At 43.7% G+C, this 15,752-nt stretch overlaps 2 protein-coding genes across 4 annotated transcripts; both read right to left on the reverse strand.

The window, feature by feature from the left end:
- Positions 1–2,223: 2,223 nt before the first annotated feature.
- On the reverse strand, positions 2,224–13,233 carry herpud2 (HERPUD family member 2). Of its 3 annotated transcripts, none has more exons than XM_062538522.1 (9): positions 13,143–13,233; positions 12,149–12,541; positions 10,902–10,979; positions 9,776–9,886; positions 8,988–9,151; positions 5,976–6,095; positions 5,318–5,668; positions 4,129–4,228; positions 2,224–3,039 (listed from the first exon to the last, which is right to left on the reverse strand). In XM_062538522.1, exons 2-9 carry the CDS (start codon positions 12,293–12,295, stop codon positions 2,863–2,865), a joined length of 1,248 nt encoding a protein of 415 aa, XP_062394506.1. In that variant the 5' UTR covers positions 12,296–12,541; positions 13,143–13,233; the 3' UTR covers positions 2,224–2,862. The 3 variants fall into 3 exon arrangements, with proteins under 3 accessions (XP_062394506.1, XP_062394507.1, XP_062394505.1); XM_062538523.1 differs by having other exon boundaries at positions 13,162–13,231; XM_062538521.1 differs by lacking the exon at positions 13,143–13,233 and adding an exon at positions 12,915–13,063.
- Positions 13,234–13,658: 425 nt separating this feature from the next.
- Positions 13,659–15,578, reverse strand: pkdc (protein kinase-like domain containing). The gene is made up of 2 exons (XM_062537686.1): positions 15,544–15,578; positions 13,659–15,255 (listed from the first exon to the last, which is right to left on the reverse strand). The coding sequence occupies exon 2, from the start codon at positions 15,241–15,243 to the stop codon at positions 14,272–14,274; it is 972 nt and encodes a 323-aa protein (XP_062393670.1). The 5' UTR covers positions 15,244–15,255; positions 15,544–15,578; the 3' UTR covers positions 13,659–14,271.
- Positions 15,579–15,752: the final 174 nt, after the last annotated feature.

Here is a 15,752-nt window from a genome sequence, read left to right on the forward strand (position 1 = left end):
TCACAACACTAGGTTACCTTACTAGCAGCTATGCATTATTCTGGGGTCATGTGCCTACAGCCTGAGCCATAGATTGCAATATTTTTAAAATGTATACAAGTGTATCTCAGATTAAGGGCTCAGGAAACCACTGCTGGTGTTTTGACCCAATTATACAGTCATGGTTTTGACTTAATTTTCTGATTAGAGCTCATCTCAGCTCGACAGACCTGTATAATACATTTTTTATTTTATTAACACATGATTTTTATTTTTTTGATTTATATTAGCTGTAAACCATTACCATCAAGATTAGAATAATCAAGATTAAAAAAAAACTTGAATTGAAAATGAACTTGAAATATTGAATCTAAATTATGAAAGTTTCAATTCTTGAAATAAATTCCGGGGAAAATTAACTTTTCCATTCCACATTCGAATTTTTCAAGATGCACCTATCTATCATTATTACAATATTTAAATAAATATGAAAACAATTTCTAAAAATGAAATGCAAGGCTATAGAACACAATATCTATGCTATGGTGTGTATTTTAAAAGCATGATGAGTCCACCTCAATAGTTGGTCGGGGCCCTGAGTGTGCCCTCATCAGGAGTCTGTCTATGTGGCGTCACTCTCACCGCCGCAGGCCCACTGCTGGATCAATAGCAGGGCGTTAGTCACCGTTTCACCAGGAAGAAGGGAGCACTTCTATCCCCTGATAAAATCGGTAACATCCTTTTGAAAATAAATAAATAAACAAATAAATAACATCCACTGAGACGCTGATTGAATTAAAGGGATAGGCGAAGGGCAGTCTCGGGGCGGTGAGGTATGGTGAAATAAATTGAAAGGAGCAGTTCGCCCGAGAGTCCATTTGAGGGAATAACAGTGTAATTTACACAGTGAGTACTGCTAGATGAATCTAATGTCATTTCCATCAATTCTGCATCTCTTTTTTTTTTTTTTGTCTGGTGGCCGTTTAAGCGTTTCGAGGAGACAGCAGGCGTGCATCACTATGTCAGAGGCCGCGGTTTGGCCCCCGCTTGTTTATTGTGTGGCGGCTGGGGCCGAGAATAGCAAACTTTCATCCCCTCTGCTGATAAAGAAACCAAGAAGAAAAGGCTGCTTCTCTGGAGCGCAGCGGACTCGCAGTCAGACACTTGCAACCATCCATTACCATTGCCTCCACACAGCCACGTGAGCTCACATGACTTGAACTTGCTGACTATGTTTCAGGAGTTGCTATTCACAGCCAGTCAAATGTAAATAAATAAATGGAAAGACAGAAATCCTATAAGAACGTCTCCTGAATAGTCTGTTGAACTTGTGCACGCTACATGGGCCACTCAGTCCACGCCAGCCGACAGACATCACCGTTGAGCGTGGACGCTACTAAAGTTCATTATGATGATGAGATTTCCAAGGAAGAAATGAAAGAACAAGAGGACATTAATTGAAAATCTCGACCTCCGATAAGGGAGCCTCAGCTCTGAACTGAAGGAGACTAACTTGATTTGCTCAGTTACTTAAGAAGGCACCAAGTAAAATGAGGACCCAATAAAGGCTCCGTCATGCATAATTAATTGTGTTGCTGCAATGAACTAAACAGAATCCATCTTCATTTGATTAGAGGCTTCTGAGGACGCTGGAGTGCACTGCTGTCCTCTCCACCTACACGTCTCCAACGTCAGTAGGTCCATTGGTCACTTTCATTGAAGAGCAATCAAGTAGGCTATCTATTGTGCTTCTTTGACTTGGTAGCTTCCTTAACTTAAAAAAAAAATGTTAAGATCCTTTTCGTAATCCTGATATCTTATACACTTGTGTCATGCACAAAGAGGAGTTGTTGCTATTGTCATTTGAGATGAAAGGCCACCAATGCTATAATGATATCTGTCCAAATGTGATGAAGGGCAGAGAAATGAAAAAGCCTTGAAGGCCTTTTTTCAGATTTATGTCCATGTTTTTTTGACAGGGCAAGCTCTGCCTGCTGATAAATTATGCTTGTCCAAAGAGTTACATTTGAGATATGTCTCTATGGTAATCAAAAAACAAACAAACAAACAAAAACAATTCAAATCAATAGGTCACCTCATGGAAAAAGAACCGCCAAAGAATCCAGTGAGAAGATCCCAGGTCTGATTAGTGGACAAATAGTGCCACCTAGTGACCCATATAAGTCATGATTAAGTACTGACTAAACATGCCCAGCATCAGATGAAGAAATACATGAAAGGTACTGAAACTCCAACGTTTTTTTTTATTATTCAAAAAAGCAATGCCTTCTTGTAACGAGATCCGTATGTTTAAATATGCATTACATAGCGTTTATATATAAGTTCTCATATTTGCTTGTATGTGTCAGTGTGTGTCTGTTAGTCTTTTAAGTTCTTTTTTTTAAAACAGGTGAAAAATATGGAAGACACAGACATTGTCAGTCCACCGAAAAGTACCTCCTGACATGATCAAAACAAAAACAAAAATAAAAGCAAAATTAAAAATCATAGTAAAACTGTAGGCTTAGTAACTAACGCAGAAGGGATGTGTACTCACACATAAAAGCAGCATTTATGACCTGCCGACACATGGCACAACCATGATTCTGAGTGGTGGCTCCTCTTTCTTTTATTATCAGCTCACTTTGCTGCCTTTTCCTCTTGGACAGTTCGCTGTACACGGCTCAGGACTCTGTGCCTCCTCACCCACTCTTGGACACACACACACACACACACACACACACACACACACACACACACACACACACACACACACACACACACACACACACACACACACACACACACACACACACACACACACACACACACACACACACACACACACACACACACACACACACACACACCAACAGGCAAACCCTAGTTGGCACCGTGGGCAGGTCCCTCGGGGATGAGTGAGGTGAAGAAGGTGCTGATGAAGGACCAGGCGGCCGCCAGGAAGCCCGGATAAGGCGGCCCGGGGTTGGCACCGTCTGGCTGGCCTTCCTCTCCACTCTCGCCGTCCTCTTCGTCTACGCCTTCATCCATCAGACGCTCCTGCAGGACGAGGGGTGGGGAGGGGGGGTTACAAGACTGTCAAGAAGACTAGGCACACAGCCTCTGACTTAAGTGGCAAGACACGCACGCACGCACTTGGTGATATTTACCAATTTTTAAGTAAAAATTTATGAACAAATAGCTAATTTTACAAATATCAGTGATTCAACTTGATTTACATTAATATAACTATGGGACACATTGAGCTTTTTTCCTTCATGGGAAGATGAAAAAAGGAAGAAAAAAAAGAATTCTATCCAGACATATGACAAGCAAGAAATAATCCTTGCAGAGACCCTGACACACGTAAACAATTATATTCATGCTAACACGCACTGAAGCAGACATGACGGCAGAAACAGAGCAAAATGTAGAAAATCACACAAATAAATGCCATTGATAAAAGGCCTTTCGCACTGGAGGAACTTTCTGCAGTTCCTACAACATGCAGTTCCTAGAGCTCTTTTTTCAGCACATTCAGACAGCATGGAACTGTCCTCTGACTACAGCTCCTATAACTCTATAACTACTGTATGCTACTACCTCATATAGTGTCTTTTTCCAGCGCATAGGAACCATGACTGATATATGTCAACTTGGCCAAGGCAGCAGAGGCACCATTTTTTTTTAAATCTCTGTAAAAATAATTCAGCAGCATTTAAATTGCTGAACTGCACAAGGCAAATGCATTCTGGACTGATGAGAAGAATAAGGATGAAAGCAATGCTGATTACATTTTTGAACCATGAGCTTCTAGTTTGTCAATAAACGTCAGCAGCTGGTAACTAAATAAGATAACAGTGCTGTCCATTTCATTACGTTACATCATGTAATAATTGGGCAATTAATGTGTTATAAGTTATCTCAGAGTTCCTACTATGTGTGTGTGCAAACAGAAAATAACCCTGGGAACTGTGCAGCTCTAGGGTGGCCTCTCCAGATAGTAGTTAGCACAACTACATTCTAACTGAGGGGTGTGTGTATGAGAGAGAGTTCAAGTGTGTATGTGTGTGTGTGTGTGTGTATGTTAGCGGATTAAAGCGAATGTGAGATGAGAGAGTGTGTGTGTGTGTGTGTGTGTTTGGTTACCATCTCCTGCATATCGTTGTGGCGGTCGCCCTCCTCCTGGGGTGCGTCTCCTGCTCCGGGATTCTGTTCCTGACGGAAGGGGAACCAGCCTGCCTGGTGCCTGCAGGGAATACAAAGCATATACACACACACACACACACACACACACACACATATTAGAGGGGTGTGCATAGGGTAAGACATGGTAGCAACACAGCTGTCAACCCTCCCGTTCTTTCTTTTTTCTTTCTCTGTATTTTAGCTCTTTTCGAGCTAACGTCTTCCCGTTTTAGTATTTTCTCGTAAAATATCCATATTTTAATACTCTCATAACATTAGCCCTTCCATCAGACTTCGTTCTCTGTACTGTTGCCCTGTTGCTACTCCCTTGCCCTTCCAGCGAAACAGATGTTTTCTAAGCATCATTATGCTTGCTTGAAGGCAACCTTAAGGGTGATGCTGGCCTTTTTAAGATAGCAGCTTGGTTGTTGTGACGATTTGACGCCAATCTGCCAATCATTCAACTTTGTGGTACGAATTCTTGCTGTCAGCAGAGGGATAGCAACAGAAAGACGAATGTTGACATTTTCCCACATTTTGGGTGAATAACCTGGGAAATTTCCCTTATTTTCAATGTTCAGCGTTGACAGCTATGGGTATCAACAGTGAACATGAAGTAGCGGTGTCCCTAAAGCCAGGCCGACACTGCAATTTTCTTCAGACACATACAACATTATAGTAACTCACACCATATAATCAGATATAATCAGCTATGATTGCTGTGCTCAGAATGAACGTTAGAACTGCTTACACTGCCTGACAGCAGAACAAATTCTGACGTGCCAGAAATCCAAACAGATCAGACTGAACCCGGTACGTTTGAGATCTCCTACTTGGGAATCACGAGCTTGAACAGGAATTCGGCCCAATTCTAATGATTTTCAGGTCCAGCTGATTCAGGGCTAAAATCTGACCAAAATCGCACAGAGCTTTGCTTACGGAAAGACATGAGCAATAGGACAAGAGAGAGAGAGAGAGAGAGAGAGAGAGAGAGAGAGAGAGAGAGAGACAGAGAGAGAGAGGGTTAAAAAAGACAGAGAGACACACGGATAAAGAGAGATGCAGCGGAGAGTTCCATCTATGCCGCTTTAGCAGGGCCTACAGCCACCAAAATGTCCCCTTTGAAAAGGCCACGAGGGGCCCAACTCACAGGTACACCAGCAGCATGGCTCCGATCACCATGACGAAGCGGCCGAACGACGAGTAGAAGTAGACAATACTGAGCAGGATGGCCGCGCGCGACACCGTGTACATCCAGTCCAGCCAATCGCGGTTCAGCTCGTCGTCGTTCAGCACGGGCCCACCCTGGGCGTTCATCTGGATGTTGGGGTTGGCCGGCCGCTCCTCGGGCGCTGCAGCGACGGCCACGGCGGGGTTGGGGGCGGCGGCGGCAGCGGCTGGGGGGTCGTTGGCCTGGGGGGGCTGGGCTGGGGAGAGCGTGGCGCTGGGGGAGGGGGCACGGGCGGTGATAGGGGCCTGAGAGGCTGCCAGCGCCGCCTGACTGAGAGAGAGAGAGAGAGAGAGAGAGGGAGGGGGAGAGAGAGAGAGAGAGAGAGAGAGAGAGAGAGAGAGAGAGAGAGAGAGAGAGAGAGAGAGAGAGAGAGAGAGGCAGGCAGGCAGAAGGCGTATCAGGAAAGAGAGAGAGAGAGTAAGATAAAAAAAAATGTGTCTGAGCACTACTCACACAAAAAGACTTTTATGAACAAACAGCCATGGCAGAGAGAGAGGATGAGTCATGTTGAATCATTTCTAGGCCATGCTCCACATAGGGACATAGGGAGAGTGACGGAGTGAAAAAAGGCACTTACTACTGCATATAGTAGTGACGGGCATACATCTGCTGCCACCACAGCATCTGCATAGGCATATACATGGGGTGGGCCGGCAGAGGAACTCCTGCTTGCATGGGGACCGGGAATCCCGCTGGACTGTGGATACACACACACGTGCGCACACACGTGCGCACACACACACACACACACACACACACACACACACACACACACACACACACACACACACACACACACACACACACACACACACACACACACACACACACACACACACACACACACACACACACACACACACACACACACACACACACACACACACACACACATTTGATTACTTTTATTTGGACCCAGAAGACAAGCAAATGATACAAGATCCAAACACTGTGGGAAAAGTCAATGACATGGTGACAGATCTACTAGGCTTACACACTTATTAATGTAGCATTCAAGATTCAAGGATAAACAAAGCATCTTCGTCTCCATATTTGCCTACTACCAATGACAGCTGAGACAGAACAGAATTTTGCAAGTCTTTTTGCCACCTTTTTCTGCAGCCCCCCCATCTGCAGCCCTCTGATAACATTCTTATGTACATGGCCTAGACTTCCAAAGACCAGGACTATTAGCCTACAATCATATCCTAGCTCGGTAATGCGTTCCATTAAAGTTTGATATTTCAATAGTTTGGAGTAATAGCATGTATCCATGTACAGATCAAAACAGCAACCCACTTCAACAATAAATACTGATTTCACAGATTCATTCACAATTACAATATCTGGAGTGTTTGGAATGTTCCTGAAGCAGTCATTGTTATATGCATTATTATCAAACCAGTTCATATTCACAGTACTATGTAAGTGCAATTTGCAGTCATGTCCATTTCTTTTAAGATCCTTTGCAACAAGATCGACCAAACGGTCGTGTCTGGCTACATATTGTCCTTTGTAGTGATGACATCCGTTCAGAATATGAGCCATAGTTTCGCATTCCTGCAAGTTTGTGTGTAATATGCAGTAAGGGTCATGCTTTGATGGATACCATGTAGCAAGATTATATTTGGTTGGAAGGCATTGCAATCGTGCTTTAATCATGAAAACAAGAATTTCCTCTGAAATGGAGTTGTTTTTCAGGACGGAGTGGGACACAGAATGATCAGCAGATTGTAGGAGCGCCAGTTTTCCTTGTAGTTTTAAACTTGTCCAGTGCTGTGCGCTTTGTGTTTTTCTAACGTGAAGAAGCGTGGCTCTAATCTTCTTTGTTTGCAATTGACTGTGTGTGTTGTTTGTATTGAGCATGGCTACAGCTGAGATCTGGGTGTTTGTGATGACGTCTTCACTGAGCGCTACCGCTGCTCCGTCTGTTCTAAGCCAGGAGAGTTGTAGACCGACGCGCTGGCAGAGATCGTTGAGGTCCATCCAATCAGAGCGCACTCCAAAACCAGCGGCCCTGATGTCCAGCTTGCCATTTTCTTTAAGTTTAAACCCAAGAAATTGAGGGTCGTCAGAGGAAGCCTCAGGAATTTTACGGCGATTGAGATGTAGAAGTAAAGATTCGCGAGACAGCTCTCTAACTGATGGATCGTCGTTATTTAGCATATTAATCAAATGTCCAGTTCTAGAGGAAGTGTAAAGCCACTCGATATTTGGCACACCTAGCCCCCCGTCTCTGCGTGGTTGGAAGATAATGTCCCGAGTTGTATGACTATTTAGTCCGAACCATTTTCTCACCAACTTCACGGTTTCATTATTAAGCGCTGCCAGCGTTTGTTGTGTGATGTGAATATTTGAGAACAGGTGTTGGATTTTGGCCACTGCAATGATCCTAATGGCTTCGATTTTCATCCTAATGGGGAGGGGGGCAGAGTCTATCAAGGCCAGTCTTTGAGTGTACTCCTGACACAGCTCTGAAACTTGTTCCTCCCAATCACCAGCTACATTGAATTTGTGTCCCAAGTAGGGATATGTTTCGTGCCGCTCATACAGACGTATCGGTTTATTAGTCAGAGAGAAGACAGGGGGCTGGTCAGATTTGGATTTGTACCATCTGTTTCCACCACTTCTTCTCTCATAGAATGCGGCACATTTTGTATGTTTAATGTCCAAGCCAGACCATTGAATGAATTGATCTGTGCGCAGAAGCATGTTGCGAATAACGTGTTCATCTCTTGATGCCATTTGCACGTCGTCCGCGTAGCCTTGCACAGGGTTCGGGGAGCGCGCACCTGCTGGCGCGCACTGACACATCCATGTAATCCAGGAGTTGATGGCCAATATGAAATTAATGGCGCTCCATGGGCACCCGGTTTTGATACCGATTTTCAGTGGGACTGGGTCGGTCAAGTTGTTTCCGCAGATTACTTGAATATACGAATTCTTATAGATGTCTTTGATAATGTCTGTATATGGCTGAGGCAATGTTATTTCATCTAAGGCATAGTACATGACGCTATGTGGCAATGTCCCAAAAGCGTCTCGGAAATCCAAGAACACAGTGTAGAACACACACACACACACACACACACACACACACACACACACACACACACACACACACACACACACACACACACACACACACACACACACACACACACACACACACACACACACACACACACACACACACACACACACACACACACACACACACACACACACACACACACACACACACACACACACAATATAATCAGCATCAGATTTTCTCACTCAACACTACTAACCCATCGGACAATACCAGCATACATTGTCAGATATAAAGTAGGTAGGTAATGCTTTTCCCTTCCCGCTGAATACACAAACAAACACACTCACATCCGCCCATACAGCAGGAGCCATTCTGCTGCTCCTCACACATACAGTAGCAGACATCTTTCTGTTTCAATGACCCATTCTTTTCATCGTGGGTCTTTGAGCGAACATGTCTGTGAGTGGCCATGGAGTGAGACCATGCTCAGGAGCTATGACTAAAAGGTCCTAGAGTGCAAGGGCAGAAGCAGGGCTGGCGTTGGGTACTAACTCTTGCATGATGCCTGGGGGAGCTGGGTTGAGCGCGTGGGCGTGGGTGTGGGAGGGCCCCCGGTGCCTCAGGCCGTCGGAACTTCCTGTGCTGGCGCTGGATGGGCCATCCTGATTGGGTGAGCTGGCTGAGGAGGACGAGGAGGAGCCGGAACCGTCAACGTTCTGAGAGATGAGAAAAGGCCAAGGTCACTAATTAAAAACATTAAAAGCATGAAATAGTAATCGAATAATAACGGACAGGAAAAGTCAAGCAGGGCATGGCGGCAAAGTGAAACTGAACGGTGCATATTCAAAAGCCCAAGTTCCTTCACTGTGTAAAAACAATCAGTATTTCCACAGGGAGTGCAAGTTTTTCTTTCACTTTCATTCATAGATCTAGTGACTGAAGGAAGCACCTGTCCTACAATTCCTCTGATTGGCTGTGGGTGTTTCTATCGTTCGCAAAATCATTGTGATGCACAACATTGGTCTTCATTATCATTAGTGCATGATCTGGAGTTTCTAAATCTAAATGAACTACACCAATAGTCCAATTTACAGCTTTCAAACACGTCATTGTAGTTATGGATGGAAACGTATGAATGGCCCTAAGTAAGCCAGAGTAACTACAATAAAGAGTCCTATCCTAGTGGTAGAGTATCTCTCGTATCTCCCACTCAGAATAAACCCCACATGAAACACAGCAGTGAGTAGCCAGGGGAACTGCATGGGGATGGAGAGGGAGAGACCCAGGGGAGCTCCAGTGTGGGCGGGTGGGCGGGCGGGTGGGTGGGTGGATGGACTCACCCCAGAGCTGGCGTCCGGTGTCTCGGGGGTGCTGGCACTGCTGTGGGTGGATGGTGACTCGGGGGGGCTGTGGGTGGCACATACCAGGTGGAGCATGTGGTACTCATCTTGCTGCGGCAGATGCACAGATAGAATCTACATTTAGGCCAAGTGTTTTATTTTGCTTGCTCACACTCATATCTATTCACTTTGGGACGACCTGCTTTGACCCAAAGCAACTTATAGATACGCCATTTGCCATAATATAGAGATACTTGGTGTTGAGTGTTGTTTTGTGTGGGTGTTATGTGAGTGTGTGGTTGTCATTTTGTTGTTTGTCGTCTGTCTATCTGAAAAGCTGTATGGCGTAAGATGAATTTCCTAAAGGATCAATACAACATCTATCTATCTATCTATCTATCTATCTATCTATCTTATAAGACAGGCATAGGAGATACAGTACCAAGAGGAGATACCAAGACTCCGAAATGAATAGCCTAAGTGATACAGTATCATAGTCACTGGATGATGCATGAAACTGGGTCCAGGCAGTATCGAGGCTTAAAGAAATGGCCAATCCTCAGAGGAGAGCCAGTGGCCTTCTAATGGGCTATTTTTACCAGCCCTAATGAAACAAGGCTGGTCAAAGACGGGAGCCTGCTCTTTATTGTTGCTCTCATTATTGTGGCTGCATGATGGGGACAATGCAGTCAACAGCGCCAGGCCAGCAGAGAGAACTCACTGGAACTCAGGGGCACACAAAAAGAATAACCACCCCAGCATAAACACTAAGGCCTACCTCACAACTATTCAACGCGTGCACACACACACACACACACACACACACACACACACACACACACACACACACACACACACACACACACACACACACACACACACACACACACACACACACACACACACACACACACACACACACACACACACACACACACACACACACACACACACACACACACACACACACACACACACACACACACACTCTCTACGTCACACACAGTCACACATATTACGCATGCGTGCACACACGAGCACACACACATTCTCGCTCGCTCTCTCTTTTCCCTACCTAACACACAGACACAGACACACAGACGAAGACACAGACACAGACACACACCTTTCTGAGGACATCTCTCAACTGTAGATGGTCTTGGAGAAGTCGTCCCGAGTACACCAGCCTCTGGTCCTTTGATGACTGCGACACAAACAGAAACCACCTCATCAACAGCACTTTACCAGTCAGCTGCATAGAGGGCCCTGAAAAGGTCAGCCATTATGCAACAGACTCAAGGCTCATGCAGGGCTCAAATTCACATGGAAGTCAACACTAGTCCTACACACCTCTGATGAACGACACGAGAGCACGATTAAAGGGAAAATAATCATTTTAAGTGTTTTTCCCCCATGAAAAACTAGAAAAATAGGTCTGGAATTTCAGATCTTCATAATATGTCATACACATTGAGACACAGTTTCTTCGGTCTAGTATTGCCATTGTGGGATTGTGGGCCAATGGGATTTTCAATATGAATTAATATCCATTTTAAATCTATATTTTTCACCCCAGCTCAATATCTGTCACTCTATGTCTGTCATTCTGTCTCTGACAATGTCACACACACACACACACACACACACACACAATGTGTGTTTTTTAGTGAGTGGTTCAGGCACATGAAAAACTAATCATTAGAGACCTGACTGCATGAATTCCTGTAAACTTCACATTGAAACTCATGTCATGGAGCTACATTTGTCAAATTTCCCTAAAACCCAATAGGAAACTGTTTTTATAATCATCTGTGTGCAATAAGTGCATTAGCCTACATGTTTGACCATGTGATCACAAGGACCCGTATGGTTAAAGGGATGCTGAAAATATTCTCCATGTAGCTAAAGATTAACAATAAAATAGTATGATAACAAATTGTATTGTTTTTGCCAAACTTATTTTTGTAATTGTTTAGATTTCTGTTTTTATCACAACTTAGTCTACTGATTATTGCATAATAAATATGAACAAACATGTTTTTGTTTTGTCATGTGTTGCCATTTTACAAGAGGTAGATCCTATCACACCAATTACAGAGGGGAGAGGAATATCTAGCATGGCCAAATATACAAAAAATGAAAGGAATTTGCTCACAAAAATGACATCAGTCAACTTCTTTGATCAGCTGCAAACTCCTAGCTACCTAGCTAACTACAAATAGATTGATTGATTGCTCTCATCACCTCCTTAGACTAAGCTCTACTGCACACATCTGGGCATGTAGAGGTTTGATAAGCATACATGACTTGTCATGTCTTATGCACTACTGTTTAAACAGCAAAGACATGGGCAATAACTGCATGCAGACTCACCGGTTTACTGGGGTACACATTTGAGATGTGTTTTTTCAGCTTCTCTACAGTCCAGTTCAAGAAACAGTTTATGGTCTGGTCATCATACTTCTGGTTGGGGGCCTTGATGACAAGGGTGACTGGACTGTCAACTGCACCTTGGTCCATGTTTCATGCTAGTGGTCTACTCCCTTGCTGGCTTTCATGAAGGGATTCAGTTCAAATTCTGAGTCCTATGTTGAAAGAACTTCCAAGACTTTCCTTAGACCTTCGTCATGGTCACATTCGGTTCAACCCCTAGCAGTGATAGCCAACAAACTTCTATTGCAGCATTTTGTTAGAAACGTCGGGTGACATATGTCCAAACAAATCTTCCAGTCAAGAAGGAAGTGTCAAACTTCAACTGAAGACAACCTGAAAGACAACCATAACAATAGACAATTGATGCCAGTGTTTCAAAAAAACAAGTAGGCCAAAAGCATTCCCAATATTTCCTGAACTTTAGTATCATTACAATACATCAGCAACATCACGTTAATACAGACCACAAGGCATGAAAACACTAGGCTGACCCACTAACGGTTGATAGACATGACACGATTACAACGCACCTGTCGCGTTGCGTTAACTTGACAGGTGTCATAACAACCCAACAACCTAACCACACAGACACACAACAATGTTTATGCCAAGAGGACAGCTCTAGCTTTCTACCTGAACACGTCTGACAGCAAAAATGACTGAACTGACAAGGAATACCAAGATAACAGTGTACATAGGGAAGCACCTCAATCTACGTGGCACTCTGTTTTCTTCAGTGCAATGCACTAAGAGCGAAAGTTACATGAAAGAGATAGTTAGCGCTATGGTGCCTCCCTGGGGAAGCTAGCCAACGCTAGGTGGAACAGAATTCCAAGACTCACAACTCCGCAGTTTGCATTCAGAACGTATAAGATGAAAGGAACATGTGATAGAGACCAAACTCATCCAATGAAGTGCCAGAGTTTATACGCACCCAACTTAGCCGCTCCTACCGTTTTTAGTCCTTTGTTTTTGGTGCGGATCCATAACACCCTATTTGTTATCTTGTAAAATGGAGTCGGGTGTATCACCGGAAATGACATCCCTGTCGGTAAGGTGAGCGAATGTCCACCAGGTGGCAGCAGAGAATATTGTGTCTGGGTCAGGATTTTCAGCAGGCCAGAAAACAAATATTTTGATCTCCATAGTATTGATTTTGTTGACAGCTGCGAGCATCACATTCTGTTTTGTCACAAAGATGTTTTCCATATAGCCTACAGAAATAGCCTAAATTCATGCTATTTAGACACTTACATGTTGAGTCTTGCTTAGATTCGTGCTCATTCTTGCTTAGATTCGATGATATTGAAGTGATTTCACATCCATGTCTAACAGAGAACCAATGAAGTCATTGGTTTATTTGTGAAGGGGTTCTGGCCACAGTCATTGGCATGTATGAGATGGTATATATGACAAACAAAATAGATAAATAAGAAATAAACAATAAAAATAGATCATAACATGTTTATTATGTCTCATACGTTGTATTCACTTTTGCCATACACTTTCTTTTTTCTTCTCCAGGTGACAGCACAGTATACATTTATCAGCATGAGATATAGAATAGTTGTAGGTCATAGTGCTCAGTCCACATGTCTGCAACTCTGAATGTAGGCTACCGCTTTGGCCTTGTATAAGACAAACAGAAAAGAAAGAAATGCAGAGCATCGAACACGGTTGACAAACCACTAGGCTACTTTGGACTGCAATGTAATACATCTAAACTACAACACTTGACCATATTTCATGCCCATAAACACATAACAATAAAAGAGACAATCCATGTAATGCATAGAATTGAACTGTCTGGCTGTCTGTGTTGCAATATCAGTGCTGGACAAACATTGGTAGCCTACAGATGCATACTCCATAAAGGTAGATTTTGAAAAACAATACTTGAATGTGTAATGGGCATAGGCATTTTATTCCAGCTCAATGGGATGTTAAAAAATATTTTCCTTTTTAGCCCAAATTACGAGGAAAACTTAGAATAATTATCATTTAAAATAAGTAATGTTCTGCATTAGTGTTCACATAGGCTATGCAATGTGTGATCAAAAGCCTCATTTCAAGTGCGTTTGCTTCAGCTTAGCCAGCACATCTTGAGTAAGCTTCCTGCTGTACCTATTAATCTTATGATGCTCTGGCATCCATCCGAGCAGGAAACGATGAAAGTCTGTCCATGCAAACGCAAACATCTCCCTCCACTCCATTTCCAGATCTTTGAAGTTCACTTGGTCATCAACGGCTGCCCTCAGTTCAGAGAAATAGTAGTCCAGCAGGTCTGGAACCCTCTTTTCGCACTGTTTCTCATTCATACAACTGCCGAGGAAATAAATTACATCCTTCATCCCACAGCCACCCCCCACGTACTGGAAGTCCACCGCTGCCACCCCATTTCCCGTCCCGGAAAAACAGAAGTTGGCCAATTTAGCATCCCCATGCACAATGGTTTTAAAACGGCAGCTGTTTAGTATCTTGTCTATTTCACCGGCTGCGTTTTTCAACTGTTGGTCTGACATGGCCTCTAGCTCATCGGGCCGGGTCTCCAGATGCCAGTATGTACCGATGGGCCATAATCCTTTTGGTTCAGCTCCAATGAAGAGAGCATGAAAATTAGCGAGCCAACTGAGGCAAGCATTGATCTCACCTGCGTTCACACTAGTCCTTCGCTGATCAAATCCCGCCACATCTAAATCCTCCAAAACAATCACCTGCTCATCCCCAAATGATCTAGCCGCAAGACAAACGGGAACACGGCAACGGTCATTGGTGGAATAGTTTTGGTACCAATGCGTTTCCACCTGGTATGACCGCACCTTTCGCTGGTGAGACCTGTCGGTGTTCCATCCACCTGGATGCGCAGACTCCTGAGGAAACTTTACATGTTTGACGACTACAGATGGACGGTCACAGTTTTCCAAATGAATTCTCACTATTTCGCCATAGCCACTCCAAAGGGTTTGTATTTTGGCACCTGTGCGTAAAGCGTTGGCTCCGGTTACTTGCAAAATTAGTTCTTGATATGATTGCATTCCAAAGATAGACTGTCAATTGAAAGGACGAGAAAGGTGATATGAGAACAGCAAACTTGTGTTATGCATGTCATAATGAAACAGCAAATGTGAGTTAACATGTGAGAAAGTCCTGAAGTGGTAAAGCTAGATTGGGTAGCCTAGTCTACACAAAGTTAATGTTAGACTACGTATTCTTAAAATGATGAACGCTAATATACATAGGCTATGCTACCCGATGGGCATCAGCAATTTAGCAGATCATCAATAGAACATCATAGTTCAATAGACATTGCGCTTTATAAAAGTGTTTTCATTTACCTGAAGCCCTTCACGGTATTCATGTGCCTCATCAGTCTGATTTCCTCTTTTGAAAATGGCAATATAGTACTGAACAATGTATTGCCACCTATTGGTAGGGAGTGTGTTTGTCTGTGTGTGTGTGTGTGTGTGTGTGTGTGTGTGTGTGTGTGTGTGTGTGTGTGTCTGTGTGTGTGTGTGTGTGTGAGTGTGAGAGAGAGAGAGAGAGA

The sequence above is a fragment of the Sardina pilchardus genome, chromosome 6 (genome assembly GCF_963854185.1).
Source record: "Sardina pilchardus chromosome 6, fSarPil1.1, whole genome shotgun sequence".
NCBI lineage: Eukaryota > Metazoa > Chordata > Actinopteri > Clupeiformes > Clupeidae > Sardina > Sardina pilchardus.

Coding starts and splice junctions, on each gene's coding strand:
- herpud2 (XM_062538522.1), bottom strand. CDS start 12,295: ATGGACCAAGGTGCAGTTGACAGTCCAGTCACCCTTGTCATCAAGGCC. Junction 10,980..12,148: donor ATGTGTACCCCAGTAAACCG/GTGAGTCTGCAT, acceptor TTTGTGTCGCAG/TCATCAAAGGACCAGAGGCT. Junction 9,887..10,901: donor TGAGAGATGTCCTCAGAAAG/GTGTGTGTCTGT, acceptor CATCTGCCGCAG/CAAGATGAGTACCACATGCT.
- pkdc (XM_062537686.1), bottom strand. CDS start 15,243: ATGCAATCATATCAAGAACTAATTTTGCAAGTAACCGGAGCCAACGCT.